The 21,855-nt window shown below is 38.2% G+C and overlaps 1 protein-coding gene across 2 annotated transcripts; it reads left to right on the top strand.

Moving 5' to 3' along the window:
• Positions 1 to 60: 60 nt before the first annotated feature.
• Positions 61 to 8,780, top strand: wdr43 (WD repeat domain 43). Of its 2 annotated transcripts, none has more exons than XM_033988136.2 (18): positions 61 to 332; positions 979 to 1,113; positions 1,231 to 1,352; positions 1,544 to 1,664; positions 1,738 to 1,856; positions 1,943 to 2,045; positions 2,587 to 2,651; positions 2,942 to 3,101; positions 3,403 to 3,489; positions 3,564 to 3,686; positions 3,896 to 4,045; positions 5,700 to 5,786; positions 5,873 to 5,904; positions 6,093 to 6,156; positions 6,297 to 6,410; positions 6,490 to 6,559; positions 7,900 to 7,955; positions 8,024 to 8,780. In XM_033988136.2, the coding sequence occupies exons 1-18, from the start codon at positions 126 to 128 to the stop codon at positions 8,138 to 8,140; spliced, it is 1,932 nt and encodes a 643-aa protein (XP_033844027.1). In that variant the 5' UTR covers positions 61 to 125; the 3' UTR covers positions 8,141 to 8,780. The 2 variants fall into 2 exon arrangements, with proteins under 2 accessions (XP_033844027.1, XP_055086934.1); XM_055230959.1 differs by having other exon boundaries at positions 86 to 332; positions 7,900 to 7,964; positions 8,036 to 8,780.
• Positions 8,781 to 21,855: the final 13,075 nt, after the last annotated feature.

Genomic DNA, 21,855 nt, shown 5'->3' on the forward strand with positions numbered 1-21,855 from the left:
CTGATTTGACTTGTTGTTCCTATATCGTCCAGAAGAGGGCGATATTTGAACTAATGCGCAGGTCCTACTGCCGCACGTGGTTTGTGTAAACCACGCACGACGCATGCGCACTCATTGCTACAGAAATGGCGTCCGATGGTGGCAGCTCCTCATTGCAGCTACCCTGCGTTTTTTCACCTAAATCACGGCAGTACTTAGCCTTGTGTGCGCAGGATGGCAGACTTCGCATCTGGAATACAGACAACAAAACACTTCACCAGGAATACGTGCCTTCAGCCCATCTGAGTGCCACTTGCACCTGTATATCTTGGGGACCATGCCGGACAGTCAAGGTACGCGAGGATGCTATTTAGCATTGCTAGCCAGAGGCCCAGATAAAAACTCTTCTTTTGAGGCATTTGCAGTTGTCAGATGTCGCTTAATGCTTCAGATTGTGCACATAAATGCTCTTCATTTCTCTAGGATGTGTCACAGAAGCCGTCTCTTGTCAAACGTCCAGTGCATTAGCTCTTCACTGTGTTAGCTTCAACAGCTGCACAGACGCACATGTTGCTCCCACATGGCAGTCACAGATAAGAGTACGCCTAAAAGTTTATTTAGAGGTTTCAGAAAAGGACGTTATGCTACAGCGAAATATACATGGCCAAATTTAAAGATGTGTATCGTACTTTTATTACAAAGTCCAGATTGGTCAGCACTAACAATCTTAAAGCTACCACTTTGTTGCCACCGTGGAACTTTTAACGCAGGGGGGAAAAAAAGGGAATTATTTTGCCAAACATGTCATTGGCCCACTAGTACTCACGGAGTTGCTTTTGGGTCACTGTTATATTTTTATTTTTTATAATCTAGGTCATGAAGCTACATATTTGCGGCTGTTTTTTTTTTTTTTTTTTTTTTTTTTAAACCATCATTGGGGGTAATTGCTTCTGAAAAGTCTTCTGCAACATAATGTTTGAACTCTATATCTGTGTTTAGGAGGGACCTCAGAGGAAGAAAAGGAAATCAGAGGCGGTACAGGTGGAGGAGAGGGCAGACCTGTTGGCGATGGGCACAGCAGCAGGCACTGTGCTCATCTACAGCACTGTAAAGGGGAAATTACACTGTACTCTGGTGAGTTCAAGATCACTCTTTATGAAATGATTGATGTGTTTCCAAATAACAGTCCTGTTTTACAAAATTATCTAATTCCCAAGACTCTAAAGGTTTAATGTTTTCCTGCTCTTCTAGGACGGAGGACACACGGGAGGAGTGAACTGTGTCCAGTGGCATCCTGAAGACAGTTTAATATACAGCGGTTCAGATGATACAAATATCACAGAATGGGATTTGCAATCAGGCAAAACGAGAAGGTTAGTGAACTAAATCTGCATTGTTTACAAACATTAAAAGTCCCTCATAAACATAGTTTTCTAATCTTTTGTGTAGTTTGAACTGTCTTATAATTAAGTAAGCTAATATACCCCGGATATTACATCTCTTTGCATCTGTTGAAATGGTTGAGCCTTTCTCTGTGCACATCTAATAACACTGTTGTATTTAGTGTGTGGAAGGCAGATCGTGCAGCAATCACCAGTTTGTGTGTCAGTCCTGATGGCAAACTGTTGCTCTCGGCTGGGTATGTCATCAAAATGTGGGACCTGGAAACCAAGGAGATCTACAGGGTATGTTGTTAAAACTATATTCACACTTATTGAAAACCATATCAAATTAATAAAACAGTTTCCCTTGGTCCAGAAATTTACAGGTCACTCAACAGCAGTGACGACCCTTTGTTTTGCCACAACTCGCCCACCTGATGGCAATGGCCTCTATTTTCTGTCTGGTGCAGCACATGATAGATTACTCAGTGTATGGTATGTTTAAATCATAGTCTTACAAATATTAGACAGCAGTTTTCTGTGTTATCAGTACTTATACATGTGTCTTTTGTTTTCATTAGGCAAGTACGGGATGATGGAAAGGACAAAAATTCAGTTGTGTCCTTCACTCTCACTGATGAACCACAACATGTCAGCCTTGTTCCATCCAACAGCAAAGAAGAGGTCAGTACTGAGATCAACACGTCAACCTGCTGTTTTAATGATCAGAATTTATCTTGTCATTCTTGATTGCATTTGAAGCGACATATCTCTCACCACCTGTAAAGTGTTTCTAAGTGTTCAAAAAAGTGCAATACAAGTTTGAGTTATATATTTTTTAACTTGCACCACTTCTTCTAACCGATACTGTCGTTTCCTAGTGGAAATGTTGGAAACAGCAGTATGGGTTAGAAACATGTCATTTGTTTATATCATGTACCAATTTTAAAGGGAAAGAAGCACATCTTAAGCTGGATGCCATTAGCAGTCATATAATTAGAGCAGACACAAGTCAGTTTTAGGCTTTAGGATCTGTCAACCCAAAGTAAAAAGCTTAATCTTTCTGAATGGAATAATTATTTTGAGTTAAAACTAAACTTTTTAATGTCAAATCAACATGACTATTGTAATGGTAAAATCAATTGTTATATGTAGATGGGTAAAGTTAATTAAATACTATAAAAGTATTATCTTATTGCTGAACTTTGGTGATTCCATTGCACAGGCGGTGAGACTGGCTGTGGTGTGTAAAGATGGACAGTTGCATCTGTTTGAGCACTTTTTAAATGGGTAAGTTTTCAAAGTAATTACTTTGTAACATGTGTCTCCATATGGTAGTGCCGAATAAGTATGGGGAAACTGTATTAGCATACTGCCGTCAATGCACCTGTTGGGCCCTTTACCCTGTAATGATTTCCAGTAAATCAGAGTGCCAACAGATGGGACAGTGATCAGGGAATATTCTCCTCTACACTGTTGTAATTTAGTGCTGCTGCTGTGTGTCATATTGGATTCAGTTGTTGTGTAATAAATGTCAGCGAGCGTGCATTAATCAGCAGTCTGTGTGCTCGCTCCCATAGGCCCTGTAAGAAGCCCTTGTCACCATCGTGTACGGTGCAGTTGTCTGACACAAAGGACTCGCCTGCACCCATCCCTCTGCTGGCAGCAGCGCTGGGGGCAGAGTCCCGGGCTGTGACACTGGCTTATGGTAACCACCTGCAGCCTGTCATGGAGAGAGTGGTGAGTTACACTACGATATTGTAAAAATTAATTTGTGATAATATGCTGCTGCCACGTAAGTTATTTGAGAGGAAAATTTCAAAAAGTATATTGTTCATGAGAACAACAGTATTCTAAGCCCATAAGAACTAAACTAATAGAAGTTGGATTACAGCTGCTTTGCGTGTGATATGTTGTATTTGTAATACTAGAAAAATATCCAAATTGTCAAAAGGTAGCTATGGCTCCTACAAACTATGCCAACAAAGCTTCCTAGAGAATTGTAAGTAGTTGAAAAACTAAACTTGATATCTTACCTTAGGAGCTTAATACTTCTGAGCGACACATCTGTTTGACCCGAGACGTCCACACAAGCCTTTCCCTGTCAATGGATACCAATGTTTCCAAGGTAACCATTGAGAGTTATTTGTACCATCCAGAAAGTTTTCCAACTGCTTTGCATAACACAGTGTGTTTTTGAAGGTGAAAACCCCCGTTGTAAATGCAAAGAGCAAAGTGTTGGTCCCTGGGCTTCCTGGACACCAAGCGCCTAAAGTAGCATCTCAAGGCTCTGAAAAAAGGAAAAAGGACATTGACACAAAAGAGGTATGTTGCTTTGATGTATCACATACTGCACATGTATGTATGTATGTATGTATGTTTCAAGAAATATCACAATAAACGATTATTGATGTACCACACTTTCTGCTCATGCAAGAGTCTGTAGAATTAATTTACACATATTGCACAGTCATAAGTTGACATCTGCTGAGTGAATGTAAGTTTTTAATTTAAGTCCTACATTTTTACCACAGATGTCGATAGCAGAGAGGCTTGGAGAAATTGATCTGGTGACAGTTTCTTCAGAGAAGGGGGCTCCTAAGAATGCAGTGTCTTTACAGACTGATAACTTTGCTGTGTTGTTGGTGCAAGGACTGGAGAGCAATGATCCAAACATCCTAAATGTGAGTCAACTTTAATAGAGGTTTTGCTCTTCACAAGTAAGGGGTGGGAATTGATGCATGTTTTTACTTGTGAACCAATTCCAATATCAAAACCACAAGCCTGGTATCTTAACAATTATTCTTATTGAAGCTGTTTTGAGATACCTAAGCCCCGTCAGGGCTCTTTTACTTGGTGCTGCAGTGGTCTGAAGTCTTTGAATTATGGTTCACATCACAACCTGGTTTGATCTATCCCATTTTGAATGTGCACACGCACAGATATTTGACACATGCAGCGAGAACCATGTACCTCTGTGTCCCCCATCAGCCCCCCTTTTTTCCCCCTTCATGTAATAGTTACATTTGTTCTGCCTCAGTACAGATACATTGTAAAAGTAGCTCTGGGGGTCAAAACAAGACTGCTGGGTGCTGTCTGCATTTAATTTAATTGTAAAAAAAAAGATGTAACAATGTATATTAATGATAATTTCAGCCAAATGTAAATATGCCAGATGATAGCTTTGGGCTAATTTCCATCTGCAGACCACCTGGCAGGTAGATGTTACAGAAAATACCACTTGCACACACATACAATTTAGACAGGCAGTGCACAGCTGGACAAGATGTGCAACCAAGCAGGACAGTGATTACACTATTATGTTAGTACATTTAACAGCAACTTGTTACTTAAGATGAAAAGGGACAAAACACATTTAGAATCAAATTCATCTGTATATTTAACTGATTCATATTGTAATGTAATGATTCCCACTATATTTGTAAGGGTAAAAATCTAATCTAATTGTAAGGCTTTTGTATCGACTGAACCAGGAGGTATGCTCTGGTGCACTCTTGCCATGCTGCACTGATGGCTGACCAATGACCTCTTTCATTTCACATGCATCACTCAAATGAATCTGGTTGGAGTTTGGCTCGACAGAGGGTGGGGACCACACTGATATCCCTCTGTATAAAAATAGAGATATCATTCTGGACTTCAGGCAAAATATCAAAATTGTTATGGAGTATCGAGCATATTGACATTGAGTGTGAAAGTGACAGCACTAATCCCCACACCTTCTCCCCTTGACTCCTTTTAATCTGGCTTTCATACATTTCCACCTGGTGCTATACCCCTTGAGTTGAATGTCCTTGTACATTGGTCCAAGCAGGAAGAGTAGGTTTCTAAACATGACTGATTCTACTGTATGAGACTGGGCCCACGAGAATGAGACAAGATTTTAATGTAATTCCTAATATATACATTGTGCAATTCAATTTATTTTTGTATTTTAGATTTTGTTGGAAATGTTACGAGATGCAACTCGCCAACAATTGGGAAATCTCACAATATTTTTTAGGGGGAGATGACTGTAGTGGTTCAAGCTGTATGACTTTAGCTCTGCATTGCTCAAACTTCCACAGATGTGGTATTTCTCCACAGTGGGCACTTCAATGCATAAATAATATTGGTATGAAGAAGTTATGTTAATGTTAATTCTGATTAAGGAATTGCATTCAGTGCGACATATCTCCCTCCACCTGTAAAGTGGGTCAATCTGAAGAACTGGTAATGGAATTGATTTAGGAAAAAAACATGAACAATTCCTATCCCCTTATCAGGATAAATTGGATAATATATTTATTGTAAATAATTTTGTCTTTTATTTTATAGAAAGTTTTTCAGAACCGTAAAGAATTTATTATTAAGAAAACTGTTGCTCGGATACCACTGTCTGCAGTTTTACCATTGGTTCAACAGGTAGGTTATGACCATTATAATATATTTTGATTGATCCAGCCCCTATGTTTGTTTTGATAAACTGACTTATCTTGTGCTCCCTTTAGATTACCACGCGGCTTCAAGGGCATCCGATCTCGTAAGTTGAGCCGTGACAATGACATCCAGTCTTTTATTTCGTTTTATGCGTTCTGTTTACACACACTGCAGACACGATTAATCCATCACTGTCTTGAACTAAGTCACTGATCAGCTTTGATGTTCATTATTCTTGGAAAATGAGACTTAATTAGAGTTCTACCTGACATTTCCTCTGTCTGTAACCAGGGCAAGGCTGATGGTGCTCTGGTTAAAAGCAGTTCTTATGCATCACACTTCGTACCTTGCATCGGTGAGTCTTGCCATATTTCAAAGTGCTCTGTGTTTCAAGACACAGATTTGTAATTATGTCATTTGTCAGCCAGTCTTACAGTAGAAATCTATTGCTACTGTACCACCTGTTTAACATAAAGCCATCCATCTGCTCCACAGCTGCCAGACCTTGTTACCCAGCTGGGAGTTCTTTATCATGTGATCGAGAACAGAGTCAAGTTGTTTCACAAACTAACCAAGCTACATGGGAAACTTTATCTCCTGACAGCACAGGTAATTTGTTAATCTCATTAAAACATCAGGTCTTCCTCAGATTTGTCTGGATGTGACTAATGTACTTTTCTACCACTAGATGGCGACAAACACCAACATTTCCTCAGTCACAGATGTGGACCATGCTGCAAAACTAGTTTATGAAGAGGGTAAGTGCCTGCTCTAATGCACCTCTGTGCTGACCCCTGTCCCTGCTCAGGTGTAAGTGTAGGCTGTGGGGAGTGGTGTGATTGACTGAGGTATATTTAACCTGCTGCCTGTGATGGGAGCTCAGCGACAGCCTCTTGTTTAAATCATTATTTTGACTGGCATTTATTATCTCCTCAATTTATCCCAAGACGTTTGGGGACAGGGTGTGAAGACTGAGCCAACACTGAACTGTTGAAGATTTATGAAGGCATTGTTGCTCACCGCAAAGCCACTTTTGGCGATGCATCACACGCAAACATGACTCCTGTTGCCTGGCAACTTGACCGGCAACGTTTCAAATCTTCCCCTTAGAGCTGCGCAACAAGGCCCCACTCTGTTCATTCTCATTTCTCGTTACCCTACTGTATAAAAGCCTTTATTGAACACGTAGGAAATTGGCTTTCATGAAATAATTACGCTGAGCCCTGAGCTCCAATACTCCTGTCAGTGGTCCCGGAGCAGGGGTGCGTTTTTCAAAAGTTGTGATGAGCTGGAGGTTGTTCCAGTCCCTGCTGAATGCATCTGTGCACTGGCTTTATTATAGACCTTTAAAGAGCCAACATGGGACTGTGATGGAAAGCTTAGAACATTGTCACACTGCTAACAGGCCAGAGTTGTCATTTGTGACTTATATGATACACTCACATTTCACACCATTAGAAGTTTTTGGTTGGAATTACAGGGTAGAAGACCAAAGTCACCTTTGTAATACTGCATTTTAACATTGTGACATTAAAACAATGTTTTGTAAAGATAGGGTAAATGATAAGGTTAACACATTTTAATCGACAGCTCTACTAGTACAACCCAATCCTGAGGCAGTATTGGTGCGTGGTACTGAAGAGGAGTTAACACTCACTTGTTTAGGTGAAGACACTGAGTCAGGGCCACAGCTTGACTCTTTGTCTCCTCAGTGTGCCCTCACATTTCCCACATTTTAACTTAAATATTAACAATTTGACTAAAAGTCCTGTCTGTTCTGCCTGCTTGCCTCTTGTGTGTCGTCTGCTCCTGCACACCTCTTTCTCCTCTCTCATGCTTCTTATCATTATAATCTAAGTTATGGAAAGTAAGCCATTTTCTCAGGGTTTATGAGTGAAACATAAGACCTAATTTAGCACATTCTACATTGCACATGTTTCTGCCAATAACAATGATGCATTTGCATTTCTGCTGATAGTGGTATTGTGCAAATGCAATTGGGCTTAAAATATTGTAAAAACTAATTCCAAACATTAATAGTGGAGTTCTCTGGAATAATTGGTTCTATCAACATGAAACATTGTTTTTGTTTTTACAGAATCCTCTGAAGATGAGGCCTCAGGTGATGAAGCCCTTCCAGATGAAGAATCAGATGTAAGTCAGGTTTAGCATTGTATCAGTGTGATTAGTAAAAACAAAGTGGTAATTTATGTTTTTCATAGCACTGGGAGGAGGAGGAAGATGAGATGATGGTGGAGGAGGAGGATCCCAACAGCAGAAGAGAGTCCAAAACAAATGGAGAAGAAATGGATCCAGAGAACGAAAGTGAAGAAGAATAAATCAAAAATGTAAACATGGACCTGAAAGTTATATATACTGCATTTTATTTTCATTCATTTGATTTTATTATCAAACAAAGAATGGTTTTACAAAATCAAGGGGTACTAGGCACAACAAAACCTGTGCATCAGAGCCAATTCTGCCCCATGTGAAAGCTGCTACTGGGGAGGAGACCATGGACATTGTAATGTCAGTTTTATAAAAGTTCTATTCTTTGACAGTTTGGTTTGTATCCCAGCCTGTCATTTTGCATTCAAAGTGACAGGCACTTTTCAAATGGTTTGTGTTCCAGTTTGCCTGTAGTGTTGTATGCATTCCAGATATTTCATTATGTAACAATAACATTACAATATAATGGTGAACAACAGTTATTGATTTGATTGATCTGTTCAGATTCCCCCTGCCTCATTGGTCTTCTGGTCCGAGCAATTTGCAAACCCTGGCCACATGCATTGCTGGGAACACGGCCCTATAGCTTTTGTACAGAATGTCTCCTCTTCCAGAGAAGCGCCTGCCAGGCAAGGCCATACATCATACCCCAAGTCAATGTAAATCTGTATGTACAGTAGAGTGTTTGTATGAGCTCTTCCCTTTCCAGTCTCAAAGATCCTTGAGATTAAATGAACACCTGGAAAGTTGCTTTGGATCATGCTTTTTCTTTTTGACTTCAGCTCTGTGCGCTTGAGTCTGTCCTGGGAAAACCATTTGCTCCAATTCAAGGATATTAGATAATGGTGTGTAGTGTACTAGAATCAAATCTGTAAAGAATTGGTTTAATATAAAAACCCCTACTGCAGTAGCTACTACATAGACTTTACCCATGCAATACAATTCTGTACCGTCCTGTGTCACTGAAGAGTTGTAGATGCAACAAATACGTGTAATACTGGTGAGCTTTTGTACCTCCAAAATGATGGCTTTTTCATAAAACATGTATTATGGAAAAGAAGTTTTGTATTGTAAAAATACAAGCTATAAAACCGATACTAACAGTTTATATAAAATTATGCTTAAAAACTGGCCTATTCAGACTTGTTCTGAATAACAGATATTGTTTCGACTAAAATTATATCATAAAAATTCTATTCCTGTCATAAAAAAAATATGTTGGGGAATACAATTTACTGTTCTAGGAAAAATATATTTTTTTTATGAATACTCATTTGTGACCTGCTATTTCCATCGCCATGTGCTAAAGTTTTCTAATGACAACTTGTCTGTTAACTTAGTGGCAAAGAAGCCCATCCTCTGTCTATGGATTTGCCCTGATTCCCTGGAAGATGAGGGAAAATTGCCCCAAGTATTTGCTAAAACCCCAAGAGAGAGACTTGTCCCTGTCATGCCATTGGCACCACTTCTACCCGGGCTAGAAGGGTGCAGGGTGATGGACAGAAAGGACAGGAAATGTTGGCTAATTAGCTGTCGACCGCTAGCAAAGGTTGAGCCGAAGGAGGGGGGATAGATGTTGCTTTTCAAATGATCAGTTTTGACTGTAGTGACCCCCATTAGTGGCTAACCATTCATGAACTGTTACAGCAAATGTCAGTGTTTTGCAGCTGTGACAATTGTGTGAATGGACACCAAACTTTAGCACATTGAATAATGCATCATGGGTATTCATACATAATAGATGGCATGCATAATCCAGACTAAAGATACAAATGTTCCAAAATTTTAACAGCACTTTGTAAAGCAAACCCCTGCTGTTTGTGTTATTGTCATGTCAGGTGAGGAGAAAACATGAGCTGGGAGTAGACTCTTGCACACTTTCAGCCTAAATTGGTGACTAATAATAATCTTCCTGTTTCCTTTTTAAAGGTCAAGTTATATTATATACTGTAGTCATGCATTACCATTCACATTATTGCTTCATGATCATCAAATGTCCAACAAGCAGTGTGAGAATCACACCTTAGAACAGGCCATATTTGAAGTGTTTGTTTTTTTTCATCTCAGCTACATTATGGGCCTGGTAACAGAGAATTTATTCTCCCTGAAGGTAATGTAATCCCTGCATATGACAGAGGTGCGTAGAGTAGTCTAAAATTCTACTTAAGTAAGAGAAATGTTCAAAATAATATTACTCAAGTAGAAGTATAAAGTAGAAGAAATTACTCAAGAGTAAAAATGTATTTGGAAAAACTACTCACACAAGACTAACGAGTAGTAACTTTTGGGGCATAACATTTTATGTTTTATCATTTTATGGACAAAACATTAAAATAATGCACAAATTTTGCAGCAGAATAAAAGTGTTAACATTTAGAGGTTTGCATTTTTTCAACAAGTGTAGAGTTGATTTTTACCAACTATGAGTCCATTTCCAATTCTGCTTCACTCCCATTTGTTTTATAGTGAAGGTTCAAACTGAGAGTCATAATGGATTTTTCTCCTCATCTAATTCTCAGTGAGTGATTTGGAGTAAATAAAACTTCAGAACCTTTAACCCTTGACTCTCACAGAGTTACTATGAAAAAGTAAGATGGGTTTGTTGAAAAATTGACATTGGCGAAAACTGTTCACTTCATCCCATCTAAAATTTAAAAGTGCATGAACATGTACTGTATATTAGTTGCATAGATATTACTTCTCAAAATACATTATTAATATGTGAACTTTAGACTGCCTGAGTGTCTCTCTTACTCGCAGTCCAAGTTGTGATTCAATCATTTAGGCCTAATTCATTTTTTTATAGAATAATCCAGATAATAATAAAACTACACAGCAAGAAAAGTACTCTGAAAGGTACATTCAAAGTAAATGTAGCTGAGTACTAACCACTTCTGGCATTTGACCTGTCCTTCAAGAAGACCCACACAGAGTCCAGAGTCCAGCATCTGGAAACTCATCTCACGATCTAGTACCAAAATCCAAGTCTGAGTGAATGTTGACTGTCATGTATTGGGTCCTACTGTAAATTAAATTCATATGTCCCACAGTATCCATTTTTCAGCAGGCTCAGAGGAACTGCCCAGTAAATCCATGGGGATCTCCTCTATAAAGTCGGACAAACCAAAGATCCGTGTGTGCAATGTAATATATACTTTAACCATTCCCTCGTCTTCTGTTCACCTGGCTCCTAATGTGATCATGCCTGTGCGACCATTTCTTGGGTAGGTTTATTTAATAAGCTGATCTCTGGGGGGCCATTGTTGTACCATAAAATCATGCTTTCTGTCACATCCCCATAGCCCTCCCTGTCCCACCACTCCCCCTTCCTCCCGTGTGAATTCATAAGGCCCCCGCTAGCTTCTCTGTCCCATATCGACAGAGCAAACCACAGGAGATGAAGGAGAGCAGAGGCCACGGCTAAGATGTGCTCCAACTGCCAATGGGAAAATGTCACTCGTCTTTACAGTCCGGGAATAACAAATAGCTTGCTGAGTGTTTTGACAAGTGATGGTCCCACCACTCCCCGCCCCTGTCCCGTTCGAGAATTATGCATGACCCAGGGAAAAGGAACAGCCCCCAAACGTTCCGGGAAATTTATCTCAACAGAAGGAGACACTTTTGACAAGAGGAGTGTAGATTTTTCATAACATTCAGGTGTAGAGACACTGGAAAGAGGCTAAGGAGAATTGAAAAAGATGTATATTTACCAATGAAATGTACTGTGGAATGACTTGTGTCCTGGTTCCATGCGTCTGCACTGCTGTTTTGCACTCCTGATGTAGATTTGGCCTAGTTTTATTCTTAAATTCATGTCCTGTCCAGGTTTAGTTCTAGTTTTATTCCCTATTTTTATTATGTGTAAGAGTGAAGTTAAAGGTGCAGATCTTGAATGTTCCATGACATTTAAATTCTCTATTATTATTATTATTATTATTATTATTATTATTATTATTATTATTATTATTATTATTATTATTATTATTATTATTATTATTATTATTATTTATATATATAATTTTTTATTTATTTATTTATTTTATTTTTTTGCAGAAAAAAACCTGTACAAATACTACTTCTTATGGTGGCATCTGTTGCTTGTCTCCATGGAGATATTTAAGTTTAATATTCCATGTCCTTTGTATCGTACGACCATGCTATTGTTTTTGTTTCGAAATAATTTCTTTAGCAAATCAACAAACAAACCTAGATGCAGTAAGTGTTCGTTCTTATAATCCCTCAGTCATCCAGGAGTTTTCATGGGTATTTAAGTCCAACAAAATTAAGAAAAGAAAGAGTTGACTGATTCAATTTTGGCTTGCTAACAACATAAACAACTTAGTGATTTTAATTCCGTCGTTTCTATAGCTTCCAGGGAACGTTGCACCAAATTTCCGGTTAGCTGTCATCACGCTGCAAGGTCTTCCATAGTCAGACAGCAAACCATGTTCCAGTTAAGCCACATCTTTAGCTGCAGCCTATTGGAAGTTCTGCCATCGCATGACACAAAAATTACATCCATTTTACCATCAGCCCTGGACTCATTCGCGTCTGAGTGGTCCTAACAACAATTTCTGGAGATAGGTTGACATCTTATCAGGTCTTGTTGGAATGAAATGCCCTCACCTTTTTAGTTTTCTACCTCTCACACACAACATACAACAGGAATCTTATTGAAAATGTGATGATACAGTTTATGTAACAATGTAAAATCGATACATGTGTAGTTAAGAAGAACACAGCCTGCCTCCGACCTGCACCCGAGTTATGTAATCAAAATGCTTCACACTTAAGAATATGTTTTACAGGTTGAAGTACTTGAAAGTGCTACACTGCAGTCGGCATTCAGTCCACATCCTGGGGCAGATTGATGAACCGAGGCTGCCAATCTGTGCCATCAGCCCCTTTGACCACCAGACTTTGGTCAAAGCGGGAATCAAATCTCTGACCATCAGGTTGGAGGACAAGTTCTCTAACCACTGAGCCACTGAGCCACTGAGCCACTGAGCCATCACAATGTGCAGCGTGTATGTGTATCTGTGCATTTAGGGCTACTTGGGTGGTTGGCACATGCCCACATCAAACAGGGTGTGTTTAATTTAGCATTTATAACTAACTTTTTCACACAGTCACACATCTGATCTCATTTTATCCAGTTTTGGGAGATACATGGCGCATACTCACTTTATTTTTATGTTCTGCATATAAGTTTCCATTGCTAAATCTCTCATTTTGCTTTAATAAATGATTTCAAAAGACACCTACCTACACGCGCCTCCACACGGCAAGTTATATTTATTTATTCATCTGCCCAGTGTAGGCTACTTTCATTTTCTCTTTTATTCATAATTGATAGTTCTGTTGATAGACACAAATAACACTGAGCCTTAGCCCAGCAGGACGGCCCCCATACCCACACAGTTCAGACTAGACGAGAGTTTATAACTGTTATTATGATTGTTAATAATCATGCACATTGTCGTTGTACAAATATATATATAAAAAAAACACATTGTGAGTAAATTCTCTTCATATGCATATAAAGTCTGCAAATGCCAAACGTGGAAACATTATGTAAACTTCACAGTGAGCAGAGGGTTAGGTGAGCAGATGTGCTTTTGACAGCGCCTTTCTTAAACAACAATGGGAGAGCTCAAATAGAAAACAATCAAGAGGTAAAAAGAAAACAGTTTTGCCTTTGTGAGTTTAGAGAAATAAGATTATGAACTGGAAAATGTCACATACAACCAGTGATCTGTAAATACAAATATGGATTTAATTAGGCTAATTTTAGGTTATTTTCCTATGTAACCTTATGATGATGCTGCTGAAAACACAAAAAGCAAAAACTCATTCTCAAAACTCAAAACTCAAATTTACAGTATAATCAATGTCACATCACGTTTTAACTGTGGCACTGGAATGTGTAATGTCTCAACTCGTAGATCGCTGATAAAACTGACTTTAACCCTCAGATATCCTGCTCTAACACAGTCCCACAAGCTGATCGGTGCCTTATTCTGACATTTAAGTTGCCAGTTTTGGTGCGTTTTGCTCTTAATTCTTACTGTTTGCTCCTTTATATTTGATTTTCCTTCTTACTTTCTTACCCATAAAGTTAACAAAACATTAAATAAATAAGTAAACAATGATTTTTGAGGTAAAACTGGGCAAACAGAACAGAGATAACACATGCACAGGCTATACACACATGTGCCACCTGCTAAAACTCAAAACGGTCATTACATTTGCAGTGTGTGAAGTCAACAATTGAAATTTGAATACAATATCAGGCCACTAGATGTCAACATTGTTCTTGGTTTGGAACAGTTTTTCCTTGAGATTTTAGAAGTGAGTTGAGGTTAGAGACGTCTCATTGTTATAATTAATATGTGTGACACTGCAGTACAATACCCACGGCCACAAGCCCCCGAGCCGAGCCAGCTGCTGCGGTGGTAGTCTGGGAGTCTGGAAGGCCAGGCTACCCAGTAACCTGCATGAAAAGATGTCCAATCAAAATGCACGAGGACAACTCTGGCTGTTCTGTACGTGTGCCAGTGTTGGTGTGTGCGTGCTGCGTGCTGGTTCAATAATACCATCCCGGCTTTCCCGTTGGTGGAGATAAGACACTGTTTCGCTATAAGCACTCAATCTTATTCTGATCATCTGCTGCTGGCAATAATGCTGATTGAAACCACTCTTAGCGCGCCTCAATTGCCTCCATTTTTAGCATAAACTGCTGAGGCGTGATGCAAATCTACAAACTAAGCAAGACTTGGCCCCGCAATAGCTACAGAGGGCCCCCATCTCTCCAGTTTATCACAGGGGACATTATGCCAGGCTAAGGCAGATGTTTACAGAGGAAGATAGCGGCGCACTGGTGGCAGAGGAGGGGGAGCGTCAGGTCAACAAATCCATTTGCGCCGTCTTGGAGTAAATAAATTGGATAAATGTGGACTTGAATGTGTGATTGTGAAAGACCTGATTATGTTTGCATGCAAAGAAAAGTGTATAGATGAACGCGTAGTCAGAAAAGAAATTGCGCAATATGACCAATTTGTGGCACTAATAAGACAAAATGTACACATGGAGGTGTAAAAACTTACTGCACAAGGCGTTAGTTCTATAAACATCGTGCCCAGACTTGACTATGTAATATGTAATCTAATAGTTCAGTGGTAAATGCTCGAGAAACAAAGACTTTTCATCTTATTCAGGAAGTTGCCACGATGGCCACTATTATCTGTGTCCCCTTTCCTGGGTGTGTGTTTTTGCATGGGGCTGCCTGTCGTTAGAGGAAATAAATGAGGCTTTAAGTTTATACCGACTACTGAGTTGTTTTCAAACCGCCCAGAGAAAGGGTAAATGGCTGACGTGTTGGTGCGCATGAAAATTGAACATTTTACACAAATGATCAGACTTTATATTATAATATTTTAATGGCGACACTCGAGTTTAGTATTTAAATGAATGGAATTTTGGCTTAAGCACAAATGCCAAAAGAACAAAAGTGCAGGGCTGAGGGCCATAGCAGTCAGAACTAAAAGTGGGCAGAGGTCAAAATAGTTGTTATTTTTCTAATTCTTTTACTGACCCCTTGTGGTTTGGGTATCCTATTATCATAGATCAAACTGGAATAAATACAAATACAAATGTATCATTTGGTCCACACAAAAACGTTATTACTTGATGAAGTGATAAAGCGATGGCCTCGAAACCACAAAGTTTCTGGTTAAAATCTAATCAAACTTAATAATCCCCACAAACATAATAATCTCAGTGTAATAAACCCACAAATGTAATAGCCTATAATTTGATGACATTTGTGGGATCTTATTGCATTTGTGGATAGAATGTTCATGTTTGTGTGTTTATTGGTTAAGAATGAATGGCTGCTAATTATAATTTATTTATATGTTTGCACATATAATTACACATGCATTATATATTATGGCTGAGCAAGTGTTATTTGAATATCAATGATTTATTTTGAACCTCTTATTAATAAGCAAAAAATAAAATAAAATATCCCTGTTAAGTTATATTTTCCTATAACAGACTAACAGTTTTCTTCTGAACAATTGATTTGACCAAATCTTGAAAACCCTGTTAATGCACCGCACAGACTGACACTCCTGTCTATGGCAATAAGAATGAAAATGTATTTTAACTTTGACACTTTGAGACTATTCTTGGTCTCAAAATAATTCCTATAATTCTAATGTCAACATCAGGACAGAACAGGAGAAAACAGGAAACGTGTTATTCAGATATGCTTACAACCACATTTTTTTTCATTCACAAGAAATGAGCTGGAAAATGTGTTCTGAATGGTAAAAACTGTCTTTACTATGAACTTAAAAATGTAAAATCAAATGGGAGTTAAGGCTTATCTAATTTATAATCACAAAACTTACCACCAAAAGAAAGTCTTTCACAGCACAGGAGGTACAGAGTATTGAGCCTTTACTTAGTATCAAAATCAAGTTTGAAATGTTTGTATTTTGACACCACTAAAGCAATGTGGCCCAACCTAAAGTGAGCAAGGGTCATCTATGCTCTGAACCATCCTCTAGTACTGACAAGTAGATTGTTTATCTGTTGGGCTGAGCCACTGCACGTCCAGCTGCTCTAGATGTTTTAAGGATTCTGATATCAGTGTCGTGCTGCTGACTTATGCCGGTCGCTCAGATAACTGGGACCTAGTGTAAATAGATGGGAGGAACCTGGCTATCGAGTCTCTGAATAATTCACATACATGGACTTATCTTGACGGAGGGATAAAATCTCAACTGGATGAGAAGGGAGTTAATGTCCAAGTGTTGACCCAGATGTTTCCTTTGCGTAGTTTTCTTCAGAATGTGTAGCCCAACTAAGTGGCGCTGCGCAATTTGCTCAGCCTTAAAGTTAAAATTAGGCTATATTTCAGCAACATTGTTTTATGAATGTGATAACGAGTGCAGTGGTACTGAAATCTTTCAAATGTTATTATGTGTTTAGTGCAAGTGAAAGTTGGTTTAGAGCAATATCCTCAAACTGTGGGTAAGAGTCAAAGATTACATTCCATTAAACAAAGAAATATGGATAGTTATAGGCAAACAATTCCACATTGACAATGTAGATTGAAATTTGTGAGGACAAGTAACTCAGTGAAGTATGGACGTAAATGTGTTTCCTAAATCCCCAAAGAAGTCTGCAGTGTTGTTGTAGTGTGGCTCAAACTGCAAAGTTACAGTTCAGTGGATAAGCACTCATAAAACTATAAGCTAAATGTGTTCATAATTCACCAATAAACATTGTATTATGTTTGTGTGGCGCTATTACATTTGCAGGACAACATGTTCACACCGACACATGTCATAAAACCACACAAATGTAATTGATATTATGCTTTTGGGAATTGTGGTTATTACATTTGTGGTGGAGAATTGTTATTACGTTTGTAGGAAATGATTACATTTGTGGGTTTATTACATTGTGTTTTATTACATCTGTGAGGTAACAGGCCCACATGCTACGGCTACAGTAAAGAACTAGGCCCAGTGTGACGTCAGGAGTGACTCTACTATAATCATATATTGCATTGTATTTTTGTGACTGCTGGGTTCACGCCACTTACAAATTCATGCAAATATCTGTCATTTAAGAATAAACATTTTGACGAAAACCCAATTAGAAACATACGGGGAATTATTTTGGTAAAGCTGTAGAAATGTAGGTTACTGAAAAAGGAGCTCCAGCTTGAACTTGGCTCACGAGAGAGAGCATTTAGAAATGTCATCTCAATTACCCAGGCAGAATGAGCAGATGTTGTCACAGAGGAAAAACACAAAATTGGATTCTTATGCAACATTTCTTGGAGGCAAAACTGTCAGGTGTCAGAATGGCTTCAGTTAAACCTCACTGGGCACAGCAGTTTTCAAGTAAAGGAAACTGTCAATGCACCAAAATAAAATAGGAGTACTTTTTCTAAGAGCCAGGGCAACTTTCACTTCAGAAAACGTTTCCCAACAACGTATTACGCAAACCTGCAGTAAGAAGATCTAGGCAGTGGTAGAAGTAGTACTCTATTTTGTTACTTAAGTAAAAGTACAGATACCAAAGCAAAAAAATGTACGTAAAAAAGTAAAAAGCACACGTTTAAAAATGTACTTTTTAAAGAGTAAAATGTAGAAGTATTTCGTGCGGATTTTGAGATCTGCTAAAGCTTCAAATGTAGTGATTTTAATAAAGATTTTTGCTGAATTTTGCTCAACAGAAACAATTGAATTGATTTTTCCTGGCTGTTTTGCTTTGTATATTTGTGTTTGCTCAAACTATGAATGTGTTAAAAAATAAGCGCTCAACCTTTTCAGCAGGTCTCAAACTATAATAAAAAACACTTTTACTTTTCAGTCTAGTTAAAAAAATGTAGCAGAAAGTAGAGATACCTGCTCCCAGATGTAGTGAAGTAAAAGTAAAAAAGTATCCACTTAAGATACCTAAAATGTATTTTTAAGTACAGTACTTTATTACTTTTATTTAATTATGTTCCTCCACTGGATGAGATTTTGATGGGGATGTATGACAAAAACATAAGAGAATTTGAATGCACAAGACAAGACAAGTTTATTTGTTTAGCACACTTCATACACAAAGTAACTCAAAGTGCTTTACAGAATAGGAAAGACATTAAAATCACAATACAAACAAATCAAGACATAATTATTGTAAATTGACACTAGAAAAAGTTTTGAAAAATCTTTGTTTTGCAATAATATAAAGAAACAAACTTAGAATCAGTGTTGGTACATTGTTGGTACATTTCACTGTTTGCCAAATGTGAGATGTTTTTGTAATATTAGTGACCATCAAAACATATCTGTGACCAAATATGTGTTAAGAACAAACATGTTTCACTGAAAATGACATACGATATGATAGATGCAATGATAGAATAAAGTGGAGTGTGCAAATAGTACGTAATAGTTTAGCGTTTTAATCAAACAGCCTACAAAAATAACGGTTAAACGCAATTGTAACCTATTGTGGCTGAAGTACGCTTGCCCATATCTCACAACGGTAAAATGCATTGAAATTTGGATGCTGTTTACTGAAAGTGTTTTGCTTGAGGGAGTTCATAATATAAATCTTGTTTATTGCTGCGTAGAAACGAAATGCTGTTGCTGTAGTCGTTATATGCTGACTACATGTGACACTAAAACCTTCCAGTGTTTGGTTTGACTCATGTTGTTGAGTTCTTTTCTCTATCCTCTGTACTTCTTACTTTTATAAATAATGACTGAGCCAGCAGCTTGAAAGCAGGAGCAGCGATACAATTAAGAAGAGAGAGCTTGAGTTGTTGGATTGTTCTGGGCTGTAAACATAGCATAAGTCACACATGGATTTGGGTAATTGGATAAAGAAAACTTGGGTATTATCCCTGGCAGAAAATTAACTTACAGTCTGGATGGCACATTTCAGCGTTGGGCAGGTACTGGTGAAATGGTAATTGGCTTTTTGGCAGCTTTGGACAGTCCAAATAGTCAATCTGTGTTGCAAGTGAAAAGTGAATCTGTATTTTAAGTGTTATTTTTAAGAGCACAGTTACTTTTTGTCCTTGTTATAAGATTAAAAAAAAGGGGACGGTTATGTGTTACAAGCATCAAAAACAATACATATGTTGTGTTGTTTTTGAAGAAGTATTCTATATGCAGTATTAACACAATGGATTTTACATTTTAAAGTTCTAATATTGCACAAAATTGACTCTTGTGAGCTTTAAATCATGTTATGATGCTGTTACCTCCTCAAAAACATATCTGCAGTTTCATTCACACATGTTTGAGTAACACTTTATTATTCGTTTATCGGCATCTCCAAAGCTCAAAATGCTCTGTTCCAACTTGTGATGTCATGAAGTGGTAGTTTTCAAGTTAACAGCTGCTTTTTACCGTTTTTTTTTTTAGTAGAGATTGGAAATTCCAGGGTTGAAATGATCCAGATGAATGTAGTGAAGGTGCACGGAGTTTAAAAACACATCTTTGGAGCCTAAATATGCAGGGTTTGTGTGTTAAACATGTGTGAATGAAACAAAACACAACTCCAGGTATGTTTGAGATGAAAAAACATTATAACATGGATCAGAAAATAGAGTAATATGGGTATGGTTTTAAAAATACACTGTGTCATTTATCTGGTGCCATGCTTTTCTATGGAGATGCATTGCCTTGAATGTCCCACTGTAGAAAATTTAACTCATCTATGTTCTATATTCATTCAGTTACATTTGTTTTACTGCTGAAACTGTGAAAACATGCCTTTTCACTGTACGCGGACTTGCTTTTCCACAGATTTGACCTATAACTCAACCTGAGGTGTCACTTGCTTGGCTCAGTGGAGATAAACATGCTTAATGCGATACAATGGCAGAAATACTGTAACATATGGAAACAAGATGGTGGGGTCTAAAGTTTCATAGTGAATCTTTACATTTTCTCCACTTGGATTTGTAAAACTGGCTGATTTTAGTTAAAAATGTACAGTATATAGACAGCATGAATATTAAAACTGAAGTGCACCGTCCATGTTGGTTGCACATAAACACATCATTTTTCTTAAACAAAAAGTATAACATTTGGGGTTTTTTTGAGTTGTCATTTTGAGAAACACCTATAGGTATGTTTTTGTTCCCGCGGTCCTGTCACTTCTCTTAATGAGTTGTCAACACCAAAGCGGTACCATGCCCGAGGCCAAGATAAGCCAAATCCATAAAAAAATCCAGATAGTGAAGAGGAAGCAGATGGTGAACATAACAAATGGGCGATAAAAGCACACAATGCTGGTGAGTGCTATAGTGTGCTATTGTAGATGTTTGCAATAGTCATTTAAATGCGTTTTGTTTTGCTATGTCCTTACAAAACCTGGATTAGAACATGTTCCGTGTACCAGCGTTTATAGCTGATTTGGTTTGACAATACTGTGCTTTCCTGCCAAACTGACTAAAGACTATTGGAGTAGTCGTAGTACTGTAATGATCTGATATTTCGTGTTTAGTTCAGAGTTGACACCTTTTGTTGTTCTTGTTTATATGTGTTGTTGTTGTTAATGTTACCGCTTGTGTATGTGACACTTGGTTGCTATGCCGACAAGTTGATGTGAAGATTGCGTTTGTCAGTTATGGGGGGTTTTGGGAGACTGGCTCTAAGGAGTTGAGGCTTCTGTTGTTTTGCTCTTGTTTCGGCGTGGGTTATGGCCTATAGTAGCTCTTGTGTTCAGAAAATAATCAACCAGAAGAAATTTTGCGTGTTTTGGACATGTGCAACTGATAATGGGTGAAGTCTAGCTCAAGATCAGGAGATGCCACTGCTCCTAAAAGCATTGCAGGATGGACAACTTTGGTTTCGTTAGTCAAAATCTTCCTTTTCTCCAACATTTTATATTTCTTGATTCGTTCATTCTGCAGAAACACTTGGCATTGCGGGTCAAGCCTACGCATCCCTTTAGCTAATGGACATTTCACTCCATTTCCTGATCCACTTCCACCATAGTCTGCAATGCATTTTAACCAATTCAGCCAACTAAATCCTTATCCCATTCGAATTTCACAATTACAGCTCATACCGTCTGCTTCTACCACACCTAATTTCTCTGGTGAATTGTATTGGTTTAATTACTATTCACAACTCCACGTCTTACAGATGTGTTAGCATATTCTGTCCAGGTTGTAAAAGTCATCAATCCATTTCTTTATGATTTCCCGTGAGTTCTTTCAGACCCCCAAACCCATGCCCCCATCTCATACAATTAAACTTGCAGCTGCTTTTTATAACTCCCCATTGAAATC

The sequence above is a fragment of the Periophthalmus magnuspinnatus genome, chromosome 22, assembly GCF_009829125.3.
Source record: "Periophthalmus magnuspinnatus isolate fPerMag1 chromosome 22, fPerMag1.2.pri, whole genome shotgun sequence".
Lineage (NCBI taxonomy): Eukaryota > Metazoa > Chordata > Actinopteri > Gobiiformes > Gobiidae > Periophthalmus > Periophthalmus magnuspinnatus.

Excerpts from the sequence above, each read along its gene's own strand:
- wdr43 (XM_033988136.2), top strand. The coding sequence starts at position 126 with ATGGCGTCCGATGGTGGCAGCTCCTCATTGCAGCTACCCTGCGTTTTT. Across the intron at positions 1,353-1,543 it reads CAATCAGGCAAAACGAGAAG|TGTGTGGAAGGCAGATCGTG; the intron begins GTTAGTGAACTA and ends TGTTGTATTTAG. Across the intron at positions 5,787-5,872 it reads TTTTACCATTGGTTCAACAG|ATTACCACGCGGCTTCAAGG; the intron begins GTAGGTTATGAC and ends TGCTCCCTTTAG.